Below are 25,352 nucleotides of genomic sequence, written 5' to 3' on the forward strand. Positions count from 1 at the left end.
GGCGTTACACAGAAATGGAGCACATTCTCGTCACTCCATCTATTTGTATTGGTAAGGATTTGCGGCTTCTTACCGCAAGCAGTGAGCCACAATTTGCTGCGATCCTATTTACTCGGACTCTGGAGCCCTAGTAGATTTAGCCAGGGCGCCTTCCAAGCTGGCCTTTGCATCTTTGACAGGTCCCAATATGTCTGCGTGTCTTCTCACTCTCTGACATGATGAGGTGCTCCAGGCACACGGGGTGCATTCCCATGCCTGCGAGGGGGCCTGGGTGTCAGGCACACGCCTGACTGTGGGGCATCGTTGCTCCCCGATCCCGTCCTGCCTACAGTCGGGGAGTCTCTGTTCGCTGCTCTTTCTCTCCCCACATTGAAAACCAGGGGTTCACCTCCACGCGGCACCTCCAAGGCCAACCCAGTCATACTGGGTTCATCTAGCCTCCCCTCTTCGTATGTGTCCCTCCCTCTCTGACTGGGACATGCTCGACTTCCATATCTCAGTGTCTCACCTTGTTTGCTCAGTCCACCTGCATGCGCTGAATCTCCCGAGGCCTCTAGAGCACCACGGCTCAAATGGCCCCGTTGGAACCTGGTCCCCTCCAGGGGACCTGAGAAAGGTACCCGGTCACCCAGAGTCAGGAATTAGAATTTAAATGTGGCAGACTCCGAAAGTGTCCACTCTAGCTTCTGACTTGTGCTGGCAGTGTCTGAGGACATGCCCCACCACTGGTCCCTGCTTCAGAGCTGCACTGGGTGGCGTGTGGTCCGGTGTTGGACCGAATAATGGCCCCGAGTGTATCTGTGTCCTAATCCCCAGACTGGTGGTCATCAGCGGCACAGATGAGGTGACAGGGAGGTTATCCTGGGTGGGGCGGTGTCGTCAGAAGTGTGCCTGTCAGAAGAACAGAAGGTCAGGTGGGCGGAAGGTGATGTCTTCTCGGAGGCAGGGATTGGGGTGATGAGCTTTGAACAGGGGGTGTGGGGCCGTGAGACTTGCAAAAAGCAAGGAGTGCATTCATTCGCCTTCGGGGCGCACGGAAGGAGCCAGCCCAGGAGACCCACCATAGACCTCCGACTTCCAGATAATAAATGGGCGCTGCTTAAAGCCCCCGTGTTTGTGGTCAGTTGTGACAACAGCCATCAGGAATGGATACAAGGTCCTAGGAGGGAACAGAATCCTACTGCGTGCACCGTGAGACGTGTCAAGGGGCAGATCTGCCTGGACTCGTGCATCTGGAGAGGACTGGCCTGTGACCCTCAGGTCCTCAGCATGCCGAAGCTCTCCACGTGCTTTTATCTTCTTATAAGACTTCCTTCTGGGGAACTGATAAAACACACAGCAGAGGTCACGCTGTGGCCGAAGTTTGGAAATTCTTCCGGCACCCACATCCTCCGTCGGCGGGACGGTGCTGTCCTTGTCCTTGTCCTGCAGAGCTGGCCGGCTGCACGAATGCCACCTCCATCTCCAAGACGCGGTCCATCAAACTGACACTCTCAGTGCGGCTCGAGTCTGGGGGCTGAGACTTGATGGTGGGGTGGGCATCACCCCGCGGTCTGAGGGATTGATGGCATAATCAGTGTGGAGCTGACCCCGGGCTGCAGTCAATGCTCACCCCCCGCAGCACTTCTAAATTACGAAGGCGTCAGCCCCCAGATGAAGAATCCCGAACTCTTGAGAACAAAGAGCAGAAATGCCACAGGCTGTGTACTTTAATCCGTGCTTCTGTTAAATTAGAAATCATTTCCACACCGGTCAGTGTCCTTGAGATTTCATTTCTTTTTATTCCCCCCCGGTTTTACTGACATACAATAGGGTACTTGGTTGGGCGTACAAAGTAATGATTAGATGTGTGCATGTGTTGTCATGACGGCTGTTGGAAGTTCAGCTAATATGCATCACCTCACCTAGTTATTTCTCTTATGGTAAGAACTTCTATAATCTACTCTCTCGGCAACGTTCAGCTGTAAAGCCCAGTGTTGCTAACCAGAGTCACTACGCTGCACATCACCTTCCTGGGACTTGCTTAAAACTGGAATTTTGTATCTTTTGATGCCTTGTACCCATGTCGGGCCCCCTGCTCTCCCCCAGCAACCACAGATCTGTTCTCTGTTTCTTTCTTTCTTTTTTTTTTTCTTTTTAATGTTCCACATATAGGTGAGATCGTACGGTATTTTTCTTTCTCTGTCTGACTTATCTCACTTAGCACAGTGCTCCCCAAGGTTTATTCACATTGTTGCAAATGGCAGGATTTCCTTCCTTTTTTATGGTTGCATAATATTCCATGGTATATATGTACAAAGGAATATTGTATCCGTTCGTGTTTATGATGGACACTTGGCACTCGGGCTGTTTCCATGATGCTGCAGTGAACACGGGGAGCCGATGTCTCTTCAATAGAGTGTTTTCATTTCCTTCCAATAAATATCTGGAGTTGGAATTGCTGGGTCATATGGTAATTCTATTTTTAACTTTTCGAGGACCCTCCATGCTGTTTTCCAGAGTGTCTGCACTGGTTTGCACTCCCACCAACAGCGCACGAGGATTCCCTCTTCCCCACATCCTCGTCCACACCTGTTATCTCTTGTCATTTGGATGATAGCCATTCTGACAGGTGCGAGGTGGTATCTCATTGTGGTTTGGGTTTGCATTTTCCTGATGACGAGTGATGGTGAGCATCTTTTCATGTGTCTGTTGGCCATCTGGATGTCTTCTCCTGAGAAATGTCTGTTCAGGTCCTCTGCCCATTTTTTTAAAAAGATCTTTTATTTACTTGAGAGAGAGACTGTGAGAGCGCTGGGAGGGGCAGAGGGAGAGAGAGACTCTCAAGCACCCTCCATGCTCAGCACGGAGCCTGACCTGGAGCTTGATCCCACGACCCTGAGATCGCGATGTGAGCCAAAATCAAGTCGGACGGTCCACCGACTGAGCCACTCCGACGCCCCAAAATAAAAACCTTTATAAACACGCTAGCTTCTCACTCTAGGCTTCGGTGCCCTCTAGTAAGTGGGAGTAACAGTACTGGTGTCACTGGGTTGGGCAGCAGATTAACTGAAGTAACACTTCATGGGCATGCCTGTCTATACTTCCTCCTCCTCCTCCGGCTTGGCTCCTGTCAGGACCAGATGCTGGAAGCTTCCCTTGGACAAGCATTGTTCTTTCCACTCTGTATAAAATGCACTCACTGTTTGCCACAGTTCTCTTATGTGTCTTATTATTACCATTTGTCATAAGGGGAAAGTGAGTCAGGGAGGCAAAGTCGTTTTCCCAAGGGGCATCCTGGCACCATGCCATTATTAATTATTATTATTATTGGTGGTGGTGGTGGTACTTATAGTAGTCTTGAGGTTTGCCTCTTTTCCTTGGGGTCTTACTGGGAACCAGCGAGGGGTTATCTCACGAATACAAGTAACCACACCAGATCTAATGAGACTTCCTGGCCCCGGACCAGGGCAGGACTCAGGATTTCTCTCAGCAGGATTCTGTCCCAGACTCATGACCCGCACGCAGAAAGAGTATGCGTCTCTCCCGTCCTGCAGCCTTGCTCGCTTGCTTCTCCTCTCTGCCGCCCTCTCCCCGTCTTCCCTGCAGGCTCCTCCAGTCACCCAGAGACAGTCAATACCTTTATACTTATTTCCTCAAATAAGCAATCAGAGCAATCAGAGGGGGGCATGGAAAGCCACAAGTGCTAGTGCAGGGTCCGTGACCTTCAGCCGCGTGGTGTCGCCACCCCTGCTCCAGAGACCGAGCAGCCCACGCTCGGGGCACTGGGTCCCGAGTCTGCACTGCAGGGAGCCTTGCACTCAAGCCCGGCACCCCAGCCTTTCCCACAGTGGAGGCCGCTGCACGGTTTTCATGCACAGACAATCCGCTCTCGCACGCACCTGTCGAGGTTATGTTAGGGATGCCCTCTCATGCCTCCAAGGACCCTGCCAAACCTCCGGGGGGGGGGGGGCTCTAGGGCTTGGATAGCCATCCTGGCTCAGATCTCACCACTCTCACTGATTTGCCCAGTGCTTGGATCAGAACACGCTGAACTGGACTTGTATTTCTAGCACCAACTAAATAGGGACCTTAAGCCGTTACTTAAACAAACGGCTCTGGGTGACGTGGCACGTCCCTGGAAAAGACACATCGGGTGGGGGTTCTTACGCATGGCATCTCCCCCATGCCAAATAAGCTGTGTCACAAGTTTGTAAGATGCTGCGGCAGCCAGCCCCAGACCCACATGGCACTGGACATGCTGTGTTCTTGGCACCCCCTTTCCTCTGTCTTCTCCTGCCCTTGGGTTGGACTGGCCTCTGCCCGTAAGTGCCCTGAGGTCCATGGTCAGCTTTCCCTTCTCGGTATCCTGCGAGCAGCCTTACGACCAGCTTGCCGCGCACCGGGTGGCCGAGGGCCAGGCCAGGGCAATGAAAAGCTAATGACATACGCTGTGTGTGTTTGTGGTGTACGTTGTCATCACGACCGCGTCGGGTAACTGAAAAGAAGCACCTTGTGGAAACAAGTATGAGTGAGAAAGCTCTCTTTTTCATGTTCACAAAGGTGTTCCTGATGCTTTTGCAAGGTTCCAAGAAGCAGTCGGGGGCCGAGTTGGAGCCGCAGGACCAGAGGCCTCCAGAGCGTGCTCCTGGCCGCTGTAAGTACACAGGATAGCCTTGCGTTCCTGATGTGGGGATGACATCAGCATCCTTCCCTCGAAAGCCCTCGTGTAAGGGTCCAATAGCAAGGGACTGGAGAGCGTGACCAGAGAGACAGTACCGTTCAGAGGCAGAAAGCTGACCGTTCCGTCCTGCCTTGTATAAGCAACAGTGAGTTTAGGGGGCAGCTTGATCTCTTCTTCAGAACCGACCTGATTACATTAGCAATTCCTTAACATGCAGCGTCAGAGTCATGAAAACCGTCATCTTTCCTCCCTTCGTCCCCCAAATCCAATCCAGCCTACATTCTCGGGGCGCCTCTGATGTGCGGGCACTTTGCGGGGAGTGGGTTTGCACGGAGAAAAATCCAGACGGGAGCCTTCCTTCTGGGAGCTTCTGCCCATGCTGGAGCTCAGTGCGGACCGAGGCTCTGAGGGCCGATCTCCATGCATGCGCGTTCGGAGACCCCGAAGACCGGGCTGACTCCCCGTTTGGTGTCTGGGTGCGTGTTTGCAGCTTCAATGAATCCAGTGCTGCTCACGAGCAGTAGTGCGCACGGGGCGCTGAGCGGGGCTCTGGAGGCGGGCGGGCGGGCGGGGGACAGACGTCCTCCTATGGAGACTCCAGTCCACCAGCGACACAGAGCCAGGGATAGGTAACAAAAATTGAATACATTGGGGTCTTTATATCAGGGTCTGCCGTGCCACGTGCTCCCCAGCAGCACGTGAGAGTTCTACTTGCCCCACGTCCCCTAGAGTTGGGTACTCCCAGGCTCAAAAAAACCCCCAAAAACCCTGCTCTTTCAGGCATTGTAATTGGTTTACAGGTTTCTCATTGTGTTTTTAAATTTTTTATAGATTATTTATTTATTTATTTGACAGAGGGAGAGAAAGAGCAGAGCGAGCGAGAGAGAACGAGCAGGGGGAGGGGCAGAGGGAGAGGGAGAAGCTGACTCCCCGCTGAGCAGGGAGCCCAACTTGGGGCTTGACCCTGAGATCATGCCCTGAGCCGGAGGCAGACGCTTAACCCCTGAGTCACCCAGGCGCCCCCTCATAGTGGTTTTAATTTGCTTTTCCCTGATGATCCGTTACATAGGCGTATCTTATTTCAGCAGTTTTATTGAGATATAATTCATATACCACACAAATTGCCCATTTAAAGTGTAGAGTGCAGTGACTTGTAGTTTATTTGGAATTGTGCGTCTGTCACCACCGCCATTCTTAGAACAGTTTTCGTTATCGTAAAAAGAAACCGTGTGTCAGCTTAGCCGTTCCCTCCCATTTACCCCAGGTGACCTAGGACTTACTGTCCATCTCTATGGATTTGCCTATTCTGGGCATTTCATATCAGAATCATGTAACGTGTGGTCCTTTTTGACTGTTTTTTGTTTTCTGGTTTTTTGTTTTTTTGTTTTTTTTACTTAGTATAATGTTTTCAAGGGTCATGTATGTAGCGGGTGTTTGTTTCTTTGGATTGCCAAATAATCTTCCTCTGTACGGATATACCACATTTTATTGATCTGATTTTTAGTGCTGGATCATTTGGCTTGTGTCCACTTTTTGGCTATTATGAATGGGCCACTGTAAACATTTGCGTGCAAACTTTTTTTTTTTTTTAAGATTTATTTATTTGAGAGAGAGAGGGAGAGTGGGGGAAGGAGGAGAGGGAGAAGCCGACTCCATGCTCAGTGTGGAGTCTGATGTGGGGCTCCGTTCCATGGTCGGAGCCGAAATCAAGGGTCGGTCGCTGAACCAGCTGAGCCACTCAGACCATCCTGCAGGCAGGCTTTTTGTGGGCATATATTTTTTCTGGGGTAGGTGCCCAAGGGGCGGGATTGCTGGATTGTATGTTTACCTGTGTGATGGATGGGTGGTCATACACTTGACATCCCCCCAGCAGGACTCGGCTCCATCTTCTGTCCTTGTGCACCAGCTCTTGTGATCACCTGTGCTTCGGACCACAGACGGCTCCGTGGGTGTGCAGTGTTACTCGCTGTGGTTGTGACTTGCAGTCTCCTGATGGCCGAGGTTGTTGCGTATCTTTTTGTGAGCTTACTGGTGTTTGCACATCTTCTTGGGAGAAATGTCTATTCAGATCTTTTACCCATTTTTAAGATGGGGCTAATTTGATTTCTACAGTTGGAGTTGCAAGAGTCCTTTACGATGGAATTGTAAGAAGTGTGATGTGAACTGTGGGTTTTTCATAGATGCCTTTTATGAAGTTGTAAAAGTTCCTATTTATTTCTGGCTTGATGAGAGGTTTTATCATGAAAGGGTGGTGAGTATTTCCAAATGCTTTCTCTGCATCTGTTAAGATGATCGTGTGGTTCTTTGGCCTTATTTATTGATGGGATATATTAGAAGAATTGATTTTTAGATGTTAGAGCAGCATTTCATTGACCAATTCAGACAAATTCCACTTGGTTTCATGGTATATAGTTCTTTTAATAGATTCATGGGTTTGATTTATTAGTATCTTGTTGGGGTTTTTTGAATCTATGTTTGTAACAAGTACTGGGTCTGTAGTTCTGTTTTGTTTTGTTTTTCTGTTGATATCTTTGTCTGGGATTGCTATTATGCTATTACTCACCCCATAGAATGAGTTGAGAAGTATTTCCTCCTCTCCTATTTTTTGGAAGTGTTTGTGAAGAATTCATTCTTTAAATGTTTGGTGGAATTCACCAGTGAAGCCATCTGGGCCTGATTTTTCTTTGCAGGTAGTTTTTTTGTTAAATTAATATTTTGGGGTGCCTGGGTGGCTCAGTGGGTTAAGTGGCTGACTCTTGGTTTGGGCTCAGGTCACGATCTCAGGGTTGTGAGATCGAGCCCCATGGTGGATTCTGTGCTCAGTGGGGAGTCTACTTGAGATTCTCTCCCTCCCTCTGTCCCCGCTGCACCCCCCTGCACCCCTGCTCTCTCTTTCTCTCTCACGGATAAATAAATCTTTAAAAAATTAATATTTTAGTTTCTTTACTCGTTATACATCTATTCAGGTAATTTATTTGTTCCTGAACCAGTTTCGGTATTTTGCTTCTTTCTAGGAATGTGTCTACGTCATGTGAGGGGCCTGATTTATTGGCATACACCTGTCTATAACATCCGTTGATGATCCTTTTTATTTAGCTGGGGTCAGGAGGAACAATCCTCTTTCCTTTCTGAGTCTAAAAATGTACACCTTCTCTCTTTTTCTTGGTGAATCTAGCTAACCTGCGGTCAGTGTTGTTAATCTTCTCAGACAGTCAGCTTCTATTTTCAGTGATACTCTATTGGTTTTCTAGTTTCTAGGTCATTAATTTCAGCTGTGGTTTTTACTCTTTCATTCCTTTGGCTCCCTTTAGATTTGGTTTGCTCTTTTTCTCCTGATTGGAGATCTTTCTTCTTTTATACCAGCATTTACAGCTGTAAATTCCCCTCTGCACGCCACTTCCGAGGGTCCCATACTTTTAGCATCTCGTATCTTCACTTTTATTTATCTACAAGTATTTACTAACTTTCTCTTTGGTTTCTTCTTTGGTTCATTGGTTATTTAAGATTATGTTTTTATTTTTAAAATTGTTTTTTAAAAATATTTATCTGTTTAAGTCATCTCCACACCCAACGTGGGGCTTGAACTCATGACCCTGGGATCAAGAGTTTCACACTCTTCTGACTGAGCCAGCTGGGCAACCCTACAATCATGTTTTTGAATTTCCACGTATTTGTGAGTTTCTCGTTATTTAAGTCCAATATGGTTCTGGGACCAGAGGAAAAAATGTCGTATGATTTTAAGCCTTTTTTAATTTATTAAGGCTTGCTTTATAGGATAGAATATAGTCCATCTGGAGAGATCTCCTTGTACCCTTGAGAGGAGTGTATCTATTGTGATGGTTGGTGTGTCCTCTCGATGACCCTTGCGTCCACCTTGTCTACACAGCTGTTCAAGGGTGCTCTGTCCTCGTTGATGTTCTGGTAGCTTATTTTATCCATTAATGAAACTTGTGTGTTGTTGTTTCTGACTCATGGCTGGATTGTCTGTTCCACCCATTACTTCTGTCAGATTTTGTTTCATATGTTTTAGGGCTCTTCAGTTTCATAAGTCATACTTTTTGTCTCTTCCTGATGGGAGGCTTGTTTCGTATCTTTTATAGTCATTTTCCTTGTTGTATTCTTCTTACCCTTTTATTTTTATTTTTATTTTTTTTTAAATGATTTTTTATTATATTATGTTAGTCACCATACAGTACATCCCCGGTTTCCGATGTAAGGCTCGATGATTCATTAGTTGTGTATAACACCCAGTGCACCATGCAATACGTGCCCTCCTTACTACCCATCACCGTCTTCTTACCCTTTTAGTCCATGCTCACACTGTATCCGATGAGCCACTTTCTCAAGAACTTCATGGAACTTCCGTGGATTCTGGTAGTATTCCTCCGTTAGCTCAAATCCGATCGTTTTGAGATCATTTCTTCTCTGTTTGTGGTTCTTCAGAGATTGGGGGGGTGGGCAGAGGGGGCCATACCATGAAGCTTTCTAGAAGCCCTCTGCTTTGGTCGAATAGATCTCTGAGACACAGTCGTAATTGTTATCTTTAGTGTAGAGAGTTTATTAGCGGAAGAGAATGCCAAATGATTGGTAAATAAATTAGTGAATTGGTCATATTTATTTTTCTATTTACTCATGTATTTACTGGGGTACAACATACATGATACGACCCTCACTATTTTCAGGTGTACAGTTCTGTGGCGTCAGGTACATTCACATTATTTTGCAGCCGTGACCACCATTCATCTTCAGAGCTCTTTCGCCTTCTCCAACCGAAACTGTACACAGTAACGACCAGCTCCCCCTGCCCTCCTCCTAACTTACCCTGGCGGCCACCATTCTCCTTCTGGTCTGTATGAATTCCACTGCTCTAGATACTAGAGGAGTCGGACAATATTTGCTCTCTCGTGATTGGCTTATTTCAACTAGCATCATGGCTTTAAGGTTCATCCACAGTGTAGCACATGTCAGAATTTGTCAGATAAGAAGACAGGGTATGTGGGAAGGGTCCCAGAGTTTCCAGGCCTCTCTAGGAGCCACTCTCCCTGAATTTCCAAGGGTTCACCAACCTAGAAGCTCTCTGAGCCCTGTCCTTTGGCGTTTTTATGGAGGCTTCATTACACAGGCGTGACTGATGAAATCATGGGCAATGGCTGATTGATTCAATCTCCAGCCCCGCTCCAGTCCCTGGAGGTCAAGGGGAAGGGAGTGAAAGTTCCAACCCTGTAATTAGGTGGTGGTTCTCCTGTCCCTTAGTTTGGAGAGTTCCAGAAGTCACCTCATTAAGCTCATTAGCATAACAACAGACACCCTGTTCCTCTAATCACTTAGGAAAATCCAAAGGTCCTTGCAGCTCTGTAAAAAGGAACAAAGACCAAATATACATTTCTTATTATAAATAACAGTATCGCAATACCAACAACCCTGGAGGGCTCACTCCAGGCTCCTTCAGTTCTTTGGCAGAATTCAGTTCCTTGTGGTTTTAGGACTGAGGTCTGCAAGTATTGACTGGCTGTCTGTTGGATTTTCTCTCAAATTCCTAGAAGTCATCCTGGAATCTTAGTCACATGGTCCCCTCACAATAGGACATGTTTCTTCTTAGAGTCAGAGGGAGAATCTCTGCTTTGATTGACTTAAAGGCAACCAATTAGAGAGTGACTAGATCTGCCGAAACGTTTCACCTTTTCTTCTGTGCACTGTAATCCTAGGAGTGACAGCCACATGTTCAAGGTCTTACCCCTACTCCAGGGGAGGGGATTGGAACCTTCTATGAAGTGGGAATGTTTGGGGGGCGCATTTTAGACTTCTCCCGACCAAAACCATTATTATAATATGCTACGCTGAATTCCCCTTCATGCTTACTAGCCATTTAAATTGCCCACTTTACAACAGGGTTGTTGCTTACCTTTGCTCATGAATGATATATTTTTGAAGAACGGGGCCTTAAATTTGTTTTGCTAACTTCTGGTGCTTATGTCTTACGACAAATGGCATATTTCTTGATTGCACTATCAGAGGAATTTTCCCATGGTACACACCTGTGTCATCACCACCCAGGTCGAGGGAGAACACTCACCTGGCCGGGCCCCTCTGTCCTCTCCAGGTCAGACCCCTGCCCCACAGGTGTTGCTCTCACCTTCCAGTAATTGTGCAGTTTGTTGGATATCATGTAAATGGCGTCATCGTGTATGTGCGGAGTCTGTGGTTTTTCGTTGTTATCCATTTATGATATTGCCGTGTCATTCCTTCGTAGTCACATTCTCCTGTACATATCATAATTTGTCTCTCTTTCACCGTGTATATACAAATTTTTCTTCAACTGGGCATACACGTTATTTTCTCTTTTTATTATTAGCATTTTACCTAAAGGGTTTTACTTCTGAGCATTCATTTATTTTAAGGTACATTAGTTAATGACTTTCTTATGTAAGAGCGAATTTGAAGAAAATATGATTATGTTCTCATAAACATTTTGTCATCATTGAGAACTCAGGGTAATTTACATTGGAAATGCGTTACCTACATGCATCCTCTTCGTTATGGTTGTGCACCTGGTTTGAAAAAAATGATAATTTCATGTTCTGAATTTGGGGAACATTATGAAAATCCATGCAAATATGTTAGAAATAAAACATGTGCCAAAACTAATGTTATATGAAAAAATTGAAATTTAAAAAAGAACCCCGAGGGAAGAAACGTTATCGTGTTTTCTATTACCACTATAAAATATGATCTAAAAATGCCATTTTATTTATCATTCAAATTACAAACTATGGAACTGGAAAACACATCATTAAGAAAATCTATTTAAGTGTTTCTTTACTAAAAAAGACATGAGACCAGGACGCATTAAAACAAGTTTGGTGTGAGATTGCCCGCATTTGCCAATTTTATTGTATTCTGCAAATCTTCCCATGAAGTTCAACAGGAGACATCTACCTAAGTGAATTTTATATTATTTAGCAGATAGGACTTCATCAAAATGCTCTATCAGGATTTTGGAGAGAGTGCGTATTAATGTCTTCTGGGTAAAGTGCTTTCGTCACTTTTTGGCGACGGGGACACGACACGACACGATCCACACTAGAGAGAGGAAGTTTCTAGAATAATCACTTACACAAACCTTTCTCCTCCTATTGATGTTCTCAGAAATTATTTTTTGGAATGATTCCTGCTCCAGGCTGCCCCTGCCTGTGGGCACCCCTGCCCTCCTTGCTCGCATATGTCTTCAGAAACAGTCTTCTAAAGGGCTAGCTCTCAAATAACTCACTTCTGGCTCCTCTGAGAGATTGATGAAGGCCAAATAAAATAGAAAATGTATATTTGTTAAACGTAGGGACCCTAGGAGCGCCATAGAAATGACTTATGAAGACCAGCACCTTGAATGGCATGTTTGTTCTTGGGCATGCCACGCGGGCTGTGGCAGTCACTCCTCGGAGCATGGGGCCATCAATTAGCTGCCTGCATGCTATGATCGGCACTGTCTGTGCATTTTCTCACTTAATCCTCCTGGTCAGTTTGGAAACAGGCTTTCCTGCCATTGTTATTTGGATGTAGACACCGAGCTGTAGAGAACTTGACTGATTTGCCTGAACCCTGGTGGGTCCAACGTGAAAGAAATTCCCACCCAGACACAGCACCTGCTCCTGCCGTCTTTTTGAGTCTGTCCCTTTTCTGCAAAGCCCTTTCCAAGCCCCCCAACTAGTGTTTCTCATAATGTTGGAAAGAGGCAAGGATTAACTCCTTGACATCCCGAAAGATGTAGTGATCTCAAATCATAACGATGACCTACAGAATTTGTTAGCCTCACCCCCCAATTTTCTGATCCAGTGGCTCTCGGTTGGGGCCTGAGAACTTGCATTTCTTGCAGGCTCCCAGGCGATACTGTGGGTCCAGGCAGTATCCCTTGGCACCTGTCACTTTGGTGTGATAGCCGAAGGAGAATTCTATTTAGAATCACAAATTCTGGGTCTGTTCTCTTTCTCCTGGTTCCCAGTGATGCGCTGGTGTTGTGGACTGAACTGTGTCCCACCCCAAAATTTGTATGTGGAAGCCCCAGTACCTCAGCACATGACTGTATTTGGAGATACAGGATCTTAGGGGTAACTGGGGTAAAATGAGGTCATTTGAGTGACCAGTCTGACTGGTGTCCTTATAAGAAGGGGAGACTGGGCACAGAGATAGCAGGCCTGGGTCCCACAGCTGGAAGACCCTGGGGGGACTGTCCACCAGCCAAGGGGGAGGCCTCAGAGGAAGCCAACCCTGCAGGCAGGCACCTTGATCTTGGACTTCTGGCCTCCCGACTGAGATGTAAATGTCTGCAGTTTAAGTGGCCAGGTCTTGGTGCTTTGAAATAGCAGCCTGACAATCCATCACAACTGGGCAGGACATTTCCTTGCTGGACTCACAAGCACTGGAGGGGTCTGGCTAGTAGACTGCGAGTCCCTGACAGCTCGGTGACCACCTCTGTGTTTATGCTGCGACCTGACCTGGTGTGACAGCTGGTCCCATGTGGGCTCGGATCATGAATCCCCTTGTCTCAGCTGTGCCAAGCAGTTTGCTGAGCAGTTAGTGGCCTTTCCTCTGTATTCCTATGGCTGATTTCTTTGGTGTCGATTTTCTGCCGGGATCCTGCACTCTAACTACCCTTGTTTGCAGGCTGAGTAGCAGGTTCTCTCTCTCTCTCTTTTTTAAAGATTTTATTTATTTATTTGCGAAAGAGGAAACGAGAACATGAGTAGGGGATAGAGGCAGAGGGAGGGGAAGAAGCAGACTCCTGAAGAGCAGGAAGCCTGATGCGGGGCTCGATCCCAGGACCCTGAGATCATGACCTGAGCTGAAGGCAGACGCTTAACCCACTGAGCCACCCAGGTGCCCCTGGTAGTTCTGTTTTTGATCTGTTGAGGACCCTCCATACTCTTGTCCACAGGGGCTGCACCAGTTTGCATTCCCACCAACAGTGCATGAGGGGTTCAGTTTCTTCTCGTTCCTGACAAAAGCTTCTGCACAGCAGAGGATTTGGTAGAATGAAAAGGAAATCCACTGACTGGGAAAATGTATTTGCAAACCATATATTCAATACGGGGTTAATATCTGAAGTATATCAGGAACTTCTATAACTCAATAGTAGAAAAAGACAAGTTAACCCAATTAAAAAATGGGCGAAGCACTTGAACAGACATTTTTTCCAAAAAGCACCATACAGATGGACAACAGGTACATGAAAGATGCTCAATATCACTGGTCTTCAGGGAAATGGAGATCCAAACCACAGTGAGTCATCACTTTGCACCTGTCATTATGGCAGTCATCTAAAAAAAAAAAAAGGGAAAAAAAGGAAAACTTGGATGCTTATTGAAATGGCAGAATCTTAGGCCCACTTCCATAAATTTTAGTTGTGAGACTGAGACATCTACAGGTTTTAACAAGCACCCTGCTGTCCTTTGATTCAGGTGGGCTGTGGCCACCGCTATGAGAAACACCCGGTTAAAGTCTTGTCAAGCTCAAAGTTCGGTGAATGGTCACAGATCCTTCTGATACAGAGTGAATCTGGGAAATGGTTGTTTTCTCTTTGTAAGGCTTTGCCATGGCTTTCTCGTCTCCTGCCCTCCCTCCCTCCCTCCTTCAGTCCTGAAGCCTTACCCCCTGTGTGAGGTCAGAGGTTGCAATGAAGTTCTCAGCTCTGGTTCGTCAGTACCACTTTACCTAAAATCCTCTCCTTTTCCTCCCACAGTGTAATCCTGCGTGTTTCATTCCTAATTGCTACTTCTTGTGATGACGGAAAGCAATTTGGCAGCGATTAATCTGAAGGGTCGGCAGCCTCTCGGTTGCTTTTCGAGACAATCCTGTGTGAACAGCCTCTTCCATGCGGGGAGCCCATAGTTCTCTGCCTCTTCAAAGAGCTGTTCCAGATTCTGCGTGTGTCTCATAGGCTGAGCAGCGGTGTTCCACGGGGAGTGCTGTCTTTTCTGCTTCGTCCACCTTTCCCCACACTTCAAAAACCGGCTTCCCCACCAGCAAGGTGGGGAGGAAACATGCCTGCTGTCAATTACACATGCCATGGAAGGTGTGTTTTCCATGTTAGCTGAAATCAGCAGAGAGCTCACGGCAGGGTGCTTTGCAAAAAACAGTCTGCCAAAATAAAACCGAATTAAAATATACTCTGGCAGCATAAACCCTGGTGGCAGGTGCCCGGAAGCAGCGGTTTTTTTAAGGGTTGTGAGGAAGCAGGGGAGAGGCCGTGAGCCTTGCTGATCAGAGCTGCCCGAGAAAGCCCCTGAGGCTGGCGGGGGAGACTTCCCAGCCTCGCCCCCTGAATTGAAATCTCACCTTCTTGTGGAATATTCAACAAAGAAGGTGCTTCCCTTATCTCATGTGTGGTCCTTGCCTCCAACGTGCTGGTGGAGACACTGGGCCAGTTGAGGTAGGAGTAATCTGGGCAGCCTTTATTAGCACCTCTGTTGTCAGGGTCAAGGGCAGGCCTCCCAAATTGGGCCAGTTTGGATATTGAATTTTTTTTTTTTTTTAAGATTTTATTTATTTGAGAGACAGAGAGAATGAGTGAGAGAGAGTGAGAGAGAGCACGAGCAGGAGGAGGAGCAGAGGGAGAGGGACAGCAGACTTCCCGCTGAGCAGGGAGCCGATGTGAGTCTTGAACCAGGACCCTGGCATCATGACCTGAGCCAAAGGCAGACACTTAACCGACTGAGCCACCCAGGCACCCAGACATATTGGATGTTTTAAATAGCAGTTACTTAGGGGACAGACTGTGCCACAGGGACACTCAGACCCTCTTGTCCTGCTCCCACCCCAGAAAGTAGGAAATAAATATCTCCCGTGAAAGGGGAGGTGGGAGGACATCCTCATGACCCAAGACTGGGACTTCGAAGCTGAGAAAGCTTAGAAACAAACCGTGCTATTTTTTCCTAATCTAGCACCTTGGCTTCCATTCTGCTCAGAACTCCTTAAAGCCCCCAAACTCTTGCTTGCTTTACCCTGGCGATGCCTCGCAGATCTGTTGTCTCCTTGTCTCAAATGGGTCAAAACTGCCTGCCTTGGTCCCGTCTTCAGGCCTCAGTTTTATTATTGGGCCTCTGTGTGCACGTAATACAACTTCCTTGCTGGGAACAGAGCCGGAGAACAGGGCTGGGGCTGGAATGCCCCCCGTTCCCTCGCCCTCCTTCCGCTTCCCCGCCGTCCAGTGGAACTTCGGAGGGAGTTTCTCTGTTCAGGTTTGAAAATCCTACCTTGGCGCCATTTAGGGGCTTCAGGAGGACCTGCTTTTGGTGCCTTGAAAAGAAACAATCCCAAACTCAGTGTTTTGGTGACCTGCCCCCAGCGTAAGTAGCTGGCAGCAAAGCAGGGGCCGTCCCTCCGCTTCCCTGACGGTCTTCTCAGGGGGGGTGGAATCACGTCTGGGGAGTTTTGGCGACCTGTACCATGCTCCAAAGATGTGGCTGTTCTGAAGGGAAATCCTATCCAGCTTAGGTCCGGCTCTCAGGGTTATGAGTTCGAGCCCCACGTTGGGCTCCGGGCTGGGCATGGAGCTTACTTAAAAAAAAAAATTAACCAAGATTGCAATAACCTAACTTGGTTTTAAAATTTGTGTATATTTTGTGTTACCATGTTTAATATTTAAGACATAATTGCATTTTGTGTTTCGTGTCATATTAATAAGCATCCAAGTGTCACAAAACATTTTCCTTTTTGTTCTTTTTTCTCTTCCTCTTTTCCTCTCCTCCCCTCCTTTTTCCCCCTTCTTCCCTCCCCTTCTGTCCCCTCTCTTTCCTCTCTTAACAAGAGGACGTTTAATTTTGCTGGTTTTCTTCCACAAATGGTATAAATGAGGCAGATCAGTCATGATTCGTATAAATGTCACACAACACGTGTTTTCACCAGGACAAGGATTGAGGATGAACCTGTCAAATCCTTTGTTTTATAGATGAGAAACCAAGAGACCATGGCCTGTCTGAGGTGTGAGGGGTCTTCACAGTGAGGCAGGGCTGGGACCTCGTGGGGGCTGGTGCTCGGTGGTGGTCTCCCCAGAGACATTTTCAGGTTTAATACCCATCTGAGGGGCTCTACCCATTCACAGGCATGCTTCACTTTATTGTGGTCTGCAAACTTGGCCTTTTTATTCTTTAAACAAATGGAAGGTTTGCGTCACGTGCATCTGTGGGCACCATTTTTCCAAGGGCATTTGTCCACTTCAGGTCTCTGTGTCACATTTTGGTAATTCTCAGAGTATTTCAATATGTCAAACTTTTTCATTGTTAGGGTATTTGTTAGGGTGATCTGTGATCAGTGATCTTGGGTGTGACTATTATAATTGTCTCGGGGCGCCATGAACCGTGCCCTTATATGAGGGTGAACTTAATTAGCAAATGCTCCACTGGACAGCCCGTCCCCCATCCCTCTCCCTCTCCTTAGGTCTCCCAATTCCGCAAGACACAACAAGATTGAAATCAGGTCACTTAATATCCCTCCAAGGGCCTCCAAGTCTTTAGGTGACAGGAAGAGTCACACATCTCTCGCTTTAAGTCAGAAGCGAGAAATGATTAAGCTTAGTGAGGAAGGTGTGTGGAAAGCCAGGGTAGTCCAAAGGCTAACCCTCTTGCCCAGCGAGCCAAGCTGTGAACGCAAAGAAGTTCCTGAAGGGAATTCAAAGTGTTACTCCAGTCCAGAGCAAGACCCTGACTCTCTTCAATTCTATGAAGGCTGAGAGGTGGGAACGCTGAAGACGAAAAAGGCTAAGGTTAGCAGAAGTTGGTTCATGAGGTTTAAGGAAAGAAGCATCTCACGGGGGAGCAGCAGGGGCTGGTGGAGAAGCTGCCACAAGTCATCCAGATCTGGCGGAGGGAAGTCATGACGGTGGCTACACCCCACAACAGACTTCATTGTAGATGGAACAGCCTTCTATTGGAAGCGGACGCCATCTAGGATTTTCATAGCTGGAGAGGAGAAGTCAGTGTCTGGCTGACTCCTGTCAGGGGCTAATGCAGCTGGTGACTTGAAGGTGAAGCTATGTTCGTTGATCGTCCAAAAATCCCAGGGCCCTTAAGGATTATGTTAAGTCTACTCTGCCTGTGCTCTAGAAATAAAACAACAGAGCTTGGATGACGGCACATGTGTTTACAAACACATGTTACATGGTTTACTGGATATTTTAAGCCCACTGTTGCGATATTTTGCTCAGAAAGAAAATACTCCTTTCCAAATATGACTGAACGCTCATAGACAATGCTCCTGGTCACCTGAGAGCCCTGATGGAGATATTCAGCAAGATCAATGCCATTTTCATGCCTGCTAATGCCACATCCATTCTGCAGCCCATGAAATAGGGAGTAATTTTGGCATTCACGTTGTATTATTTAGGGAATACATTTCACAAAGCTGTAGTTATCATAGATAGTGATCCCTCTGATGGATCTGCCCAAAGCAATTGAAAACCTTCTGGAAAGTTTTCACCATTCTAGATGCCATTAGGAACATTTGGGACTCATGGGAAGACGTCAAAATATCAGCACGAGCTGGAGTTTGGCAGAAGTTGACTCCAGCCCTCATGGATGAGGGGCTCATGACGTCAGTGGGGGAAGTCACGGTAGGTGTGGTGGAAATGACAAGAGACCTAGAATCAGAAGGGGAGCTGGAAGACGGGGCTGATCTGCTGCATCTGGTGATCGACGTGAACAGATGAGGACTTCCTTCTGAGCGATGAGCAAAGAAAGTGTTACTTGAGGTGGAATCCACTCCTGGTGAAGACGCTGTGAAAACTTTGAAATGACAACAAAGGAGTTAGGATCTCTCATGCACCAAGTTGATAAAGCAGCGGCAAGGTTTGAGATAACTGACTTCAATTTGGAAAGAATTTCTCCTGTGGGTAAAATGCTATCTGACAGCATTGCATGCTACCGAGAAAGCATTCGAGAGAGGAAGAATCAATCAATGGAGCAACGTTCATTGTTGTCTTATTTTATTATTTTATTTTATATTATTTTATTTTATTTATAATTTTTTATTATGTTATATTAGTCACCATACAGTACATCCCTGGTTTTTGATGTAAAGTTCGATGATTCATTAGTTGCATATAACACCCAGTGCTCCGTGCAATACGTGCCCTCCTTACTACACATCACCAGTCTATCCCATTCCCTCACCCCCTCCCCTCTGAAGCCCTCAGTTTGTTTCCCAGAGTCCATAGTCTCTCATGCTTTATTCCCCCTTCTGATTACCCCCCCTTCCTTTTTCCCTTTCTTCTCCTACCAATCTTCCTACTTCTTATGTCATTATTGTCTTGTTTTAAGAAATGCCGCGGCCATCGTCACCTTCAGCCGGCACCACCCTGATCAGCCAGCATCCAACAACATCGAGATACGACCCTCCACCAACAAAAGTGTTATGATGGTCTGAAAGCTCAGAGGACAGTTAACATATTTTCAGCCATAAACTACTTCTAAATTAAGGGAAGTGTATTTTTTTAGACCAATTGCTATCGCACACATAATATTGTAAATATATCTTTGTATGCACTGGAAAACGAAAAAAAATTATTTGACTCACTTTATTTCGATATTCACTGTATTGTGGGGGTCTGGAACTGAACACACAATGTGTCATGTGCCTGTAATTAAAACCTATTCCCAAGGAACCGTACTGTTAGGCTTTCCAGAAAGCTCCCCGATTCTATCTCGCTGGGTTGGTGAGAAGAGATGAAATGATTTCAGCCTTTTCTGTCTGCTAATGATTTGGAAATCCCAGATCATGACTGGCATCTGTAGAAAATATGTCTAACATCCTGTCCTTAATCAGCTTACCATATTTCTGTCTCAGAATCTCTGTGTGCATAAAATTCTTTCTATTCTTGGAACATCCCCCAACCCGGGTTACCCTCCCTACCTGTCAGCAAGCACATGTTTACTTCGGGAATTCCTGGCACTGGCAGTGTCCTTGGAGACACTTCCCACCCACCGTTGTGTATGTTATGCCGTGTTGCTCAGGTTGAATTGACATGTTTTGTGACATGTTGGAGTCTTTAACGAGATTAAGAGCCTTCAAGAATGCTATTCAAAGAGATAACCTAAGGACCCAGGATAGACTTTCCACATAGTAAATACTCATTGTGTTTTAGTCTCCAAATTTAACTTTGTTCAGAAACCCTCCTGCTCTGGGTGTATTTATAAAAATACATGAAAGGTTTCAATTATATTGTTACTATTTTTTCAATTGTATGATTTTTAAGAGCTGTTTCATCTCCAAAATTCTGTAACTCAGTAAACAGAAAATTAATTTTTTTTAAAGATTTTTTTAATTTATTCGAGAGAGAGAGGGAGTAAGGGGAAGGGCAGAGGCAGAGGGAGAGGCAGGCTCCCAGGGAGCCCCCCGTGGGGCTCAGCCCCAGGACCTGAGATCATGAGGTGAGTTGGAGGCAGACACTTAACCACTTACCCGACTGAGCCACCCAGGCGCCCCAGAAAATGATACAGTTTCTATTTCATGCAACTGTGCTTCATTTCCTGAATACATGTACAGCCTTTGCAAAAGAATTATTGACTACCAAATGTGTAAATATTTATTGTTCAAAAAAAACCAGAAAATGGTGAAGAAAATTAAAGTAGCCATGTTCTCAGCCCACACGAAATATAAATTATAAATTTTTAAGAAGGCTGAAATGCATATACTAAACTTTTTGAATTAAAAAAAAGCACACTTTGTCAAACAGTATATAGAGTATCAAAACCATTTCATAAAAGAACTTTCCACTATGGGGCGCCTGGGTAGCTCAGTCTGTTGAGTGTCTGACTTGGTTTCTGCTCAGGTCATGATCTCAGCGTTGTGGGATTGAATCCCTGGTGGGGCTCTATGCTGGGTGTGAAGCCTGCTTGAGATTCTCTCCCTCTCCGTCTGCACCTCTCCTCACTTGTGTGAATGCACGCACTCTCGCTCTCAAATAAATAAATAAATCTTTTTTTTTTTTTAAAGATTTTATTTATTTATGTGACAGAGAGACAGCCAGCGAGAGAGGGAACACAAGCAGGGGGAGTGGGAGAGGAAGAAGCAGGCTCCTAGCGGAGGAGCCCGATGTGGGACTCGATCCCGGAACGCCGGGATCACGCCCTGAGCCGAAGGCAGACGCTTAACCGCTGTGCCACCCAGGCGCCCCAATCTTTTTTTTTTTTAAAAGAACTTTTCACTGAAAGTACATTGACCAAAATACTAACGTTTACAGCTTAATATTAGTAAATTTAGTAAGTTCTATTAACTCTATGTGTTATTTTGTAACAGTTTTTCATTTGGCATATTATGAATATTTTCCTATAATTACATATTTAATGCTTTAATCCTACCTCTTTTTGTGGCTAATACATGCCGTGAATATTTTGGGTCATACTCTTCTGTCCACACCCCCATTTTATTAAGCCATGTTTGTGTATAGACATTTTTTTCAAAAGATGATATAAGCCTATCTTAAGTTTTTTATTCACTTTCTCTGTGTAATAAACATCCCCTCCGTCAGCGAGCCCTCATCTGTACTATTCCCTGAAGTAGGTTAATACCATGCACCATCCACCGCCCCCAGAGTAGTGTTGTAAACTGCTCGCTCAGTCCCCAGACATTTGTTTCCGACGTCTTCCTACCATATTCTGTAGGATGTAATAAACCACCTTATTTGATATATTTGATGAATTTCCATTTTTATTTTTTTAAAGCTTTATTTATTATTTGAGAGAGAGAAAAAGAGCATGTGTGTGCACCCATGCAGGTGACCCCGGGCTGGGGTGGGGTGGGAGGAGGGGCAGAGGAAGAGGGAGAGACAGGATCTCAAGCCAGCTGCACGCTTAGTGCAGAGCCCCATGCAGGGCTCGATCCCAGGACCCTGAGGTCACGACCTGAGCCGAAACCAAGATTCGGATGCTTGATCAACTGAGCCGCCCAGGCGCCCCATTTTTTAATAATACAACTGTTGGATTGGGAGTCACTGATCAAAGATGGTTCATATTTGTTTCCCACAGAAAGACCATATTCATCTGTTCTCCTGCTAGCACGGAGTAAGAAAGCCCATTTCTTTAAACACGCGATAATAATAGGTATTAATGGTATTTTTAATCTTTACTGTATTGATGATCTGAAAATTTCATCGTTGCCCTATTTTCTAATATATATGGGCTCGCCGGTAGATTTTTTAATGAACTACATGTTCATGCATGCTGTTTGCCCACTTTTTGTTTGGGGTATTCATTTAAAAAAAATTGACTTGAAGGCATTACGTTAGTGACACTTTGTTTTAAAAGCTTCAAGAATGTTTGGAGGAATCCAGTAATGTGAGGATCATATTCTGGGATGCATGCCGAGTCCTTGATATTTTAAGGTATTCCCCACAAGGTATTAATGTTTAAACAATGGAAGCCACCAGACCAAAAAAAAAAAAAAGGCAAGAAATCTTTGGACATTTTTCCTAAGTAATTTGATGGCCGGGGTAAATGCGAATGCCTAATTATGGATATCACTGGATTCTTTAAATAGAATTACACTCATAAGTCAAATAAGATAATTCATAACAATTTGGTCCGGCATTTTAATTTTGTCTGTTAAATTATTCATGTGAATACTTTTATGAGTTTAGCCATAAATATTTGATTGGTGGCTCCTTCATGACCATAAACTATCTCAGTCCTTTATTTTTCTCGTTTATGTTCAGTGAACATATGGGAAGGTGGGAAGAATTTATTTTCTTAATAATGAGAAACGTCTTTCCCCACAGACTTATTGAGCCTGTCTGGTGAGCATTTCCGATGGCTGGATGTCAGCATTATACCTGTTCCGATAGTTTCACAAGGGTGGTAATAAGAATCCTCATTACCTAGAGGGAAAATATAAGTCTCTATCTTACAGCTGAGGGAACTGACATGCAAAGAGGTTGGGAATTTTCCACAAGTGCACAACATTAGTAGCTGAGTCTGGATTCCGATCCAGGTCTATGTAGACTGAAAGATGGGAATCTTCATCATCCCCCGGTGACTGTCGTGACTGGTCCTTTCTGAGCAAAGCCAGTGGGCAAATAAATGGCCATTATCTGAGTGTCCTCCCACTCTTCCATCAGCAGGCAAATTTACGAAGTAGGCTCCAACACCCAGAAAGCCAGGTTCTGCTTCTGTTTTCTATGCACCTGATTGCATAGACGAAACCTTCCCTGGTGTAAATAGTGTCTATAAGCACCGCCTGGTGTAGACATGTTTGAGCAGGTGCATGCTGTGGCAGGAGGTGAGTGTGGGCAGCAGGATGGGGATGTCAGAAGATGCTTCTTATAGGCGACTTCGTGGGGTGTGACTCTTGGTAGACGGTGACCGGTGGCTTAGTGGGGTCATAAGCCATCACACCTGCCGGTGACCTTTCAGTTTCTCTTGACCCTAAACAGAGCGAGGCATGCTTCTGTGCCAGAGCAGGGAAGAGGACTAGGAGCATCCTCTGTTCCAGTGGGGTGACGCTGGGTGGGCTCCTGGATAGCGCCTCGAAGGGCCGCTCACCAGAAGGACCACCCATGTTAGAAGCATGGTATTTCAGCCCTGTCCCCCTCCTCCAGGGAGGAGTTCAGGGTGGAGCATGTCTGTGTGATGAAGCCTCCGTGAGATCCCAATAACAGGGCCTCCAGAGAGCTCCCGGCAGGCGCTGGAGAGTGCTGGATGCCCCGAGTCCCTTCCCGTGTACCTTGCCCTGCACATCTCCTCCATCTGGCCGTTCATCTGTGTCTTCTATCCTATCCCTTCGTAAGCTGGCAAACATGAGGATCTGTTTCCCTGAGTTCTGCAAACACTCCGGCACATTAGTCAAACCCAAGGCGTGGGTCATGGCAGACTCTGATCGACAGTCGGTTGCTCAGAAGGCACAGGTGACAAGCTGGGCTTGTGGTTGGCCTCTCCAGTGGAGCGGGGCAGTCCCGTGTGACTGAGCCTTTACGTGAGGGGTCCCACACTGTCCAGGGAGATGGTGTCCGAAGCGACTTGGACTGTGGGACACCCAGCTGGTGTCATGGAGAATCGCTTGATGTGTGCGGAAAAGCCCCATGTTTGGTGACCAGAAGCGTCAGAAATGACGGGTTCTCTGTGAAGGTAAAGGGGCGCCTGGGTGGCTCAGTCAGTTAATCATCAGCATTCAGCTCAGGTCGTGATCTCAGGGTCCTGGGATCGAGCCCTGCATCGGGCTCCCTGCTCAGTGGGGAGTCTGCTTCTCCCTCTCTCCGCTCATGCTCCCTTTGTCTCTCTCTTTCTTTATCAAATACATAAATAAAATCTTTAAAAAAAAGGGAGACTCACAGGGATGGAGGAGGCAGGACCTGGGCCTTATTCTACCCAGGAGGGAGACTACACTGACTTCGTACAGATCTCAGTGACTCTGCCGACGCGTCCCCACGTCCTCACTTGCCCTAAGCTTCCTTGATACCAGCCCTTTCGGCTCTGCCCACACTAATCACAACACTCGATTACATTGTGTTGGGTCATTTCTTTACATTTTTCTCTTAACCCCTATGTGATGTCTTTTTTGAGGACAAAGCAGGAATAGCCCCGTCCCTGCCAAGACATCGACTCACTCCATGCGAATGTGACAAAGGAAGGAGTTAGTCCGCGCATGCATTTTTATCCCCAGCTGCTCCTCTCCGGCTCTGTGCTCACTGCTATTATAAATAATTTATCTTTCAAAACAGTCGTTTCTTTCAACATGATTTCTTGGGGGGATTTTAAACGTATTCGCTGTGCTTTATTAACTGTATTCCCATTTGGCATTTGTAAGCAGTGCAAGCAATTTAGCGTACCTGGCCACTGAGAAGGCTCCCTTTCTCGCACAAGTCCTTGACGTTGGGTGCTCTGGAATGCTTTGGGAGGCATTGCTGGGACAAGCACGGGCATGGCTGTGTCCCCCCTTTGGACAGGGGTCGGGGCTGTAGATCTGGGGTCTGCCTCTCGTTTTCCTTCTGTTTTGTCATCCTCACACTGGACGTGCGAGCTGCCTGTGCCAGCTGCTTGGCCTGCCCTGGGACAGCTTTATTGCGGCCACTTCTGTGTGGGTCCCGGATGGCCCCACTCAGAGGGGGCCTGGCAAGGGAAGCAGGACATCCCCGACGTGCGCTCACGCCCTGTTGTCCGGCCTCACCTTCTGAGCACTGCTCGCTGAGGGCAGGTCTCGGAGTTAGTGGGGGGGGGGTGGTGGTGGCTGAAGCCTGGTGGGCCAAGGGGGCTCACTTGGAGCTGGAGACACGCCCCTGGAGGCCACGCTGGCCTCCTCTCCACCAGGGACGCCCCCACAGGGCAGGGGAAATAGGCCCCAGGGCTGGGGGGATGATGCCTCCTGACCCTGACCTGGATATGACCTGGGGCATCCTCAGGAAGGACAGGGCTGTGAGAACAGAGAGGTGGAGCAGGAGAAGGGAGGCAGCAGAGGGGGTTGGCTCCATATGCACCACTCCACCCCCTCTGGCATGTGCCTGCGGAGACAGGAGTGCCGCTGCTGCTGGGTAGGAACCCACACTCAGGAGCACGCTGCATTTTCTCCAACAAAACAAGCTCAAGGCTCCCGTCGGAAGCAGGATCAGAGAGGGATTCCCAGGAGAACTCCGTCCTTGCCCCATCAGGTCACAAGACGTCCTGTGCATATAAATTTGCAGTGTCCCACTCAGTGCGGGGAGTTGGAACCGGGGTGC

General features: G+C 46.8%; 1 protein-coding gene across 1 annotated transcript in view; it reads left to right on the forward strand.

Moving 5' to 3' along the window:
• Window positions 1-25,352, forward strand: part of ABCA13 (ATP binding cassette subfamily A member 13) — a 368,906-nt gene that overhangs the window by 191,173 nt on the left and 152,381 nt on the right. Inside the window, exon 42 of the mRNA XM_087861234.1 lies at window positions 4,543-4,636. Coding sequence (XP_087717360.1) covers window positions 4,543-4,636 — 94 coding nt within the window. The remainder of the gene's footprint in view (window positions 1-4,542; window positions 4,637-25,352) is intronic.

This window comes from Ursus americanus, chromosome 3 (assembly GCF_024610735.1).
Source record: "Ursus americanus isolate L20-20 chromosome 3, mUrsAme1.1.p, whole genome shotgun sequence".
Lineage (NCBI taxonomy): Eukaryota > Metazoa > Chordata > Mammalia > Carnivora > Ursidae > Ursus > Ursus americanus.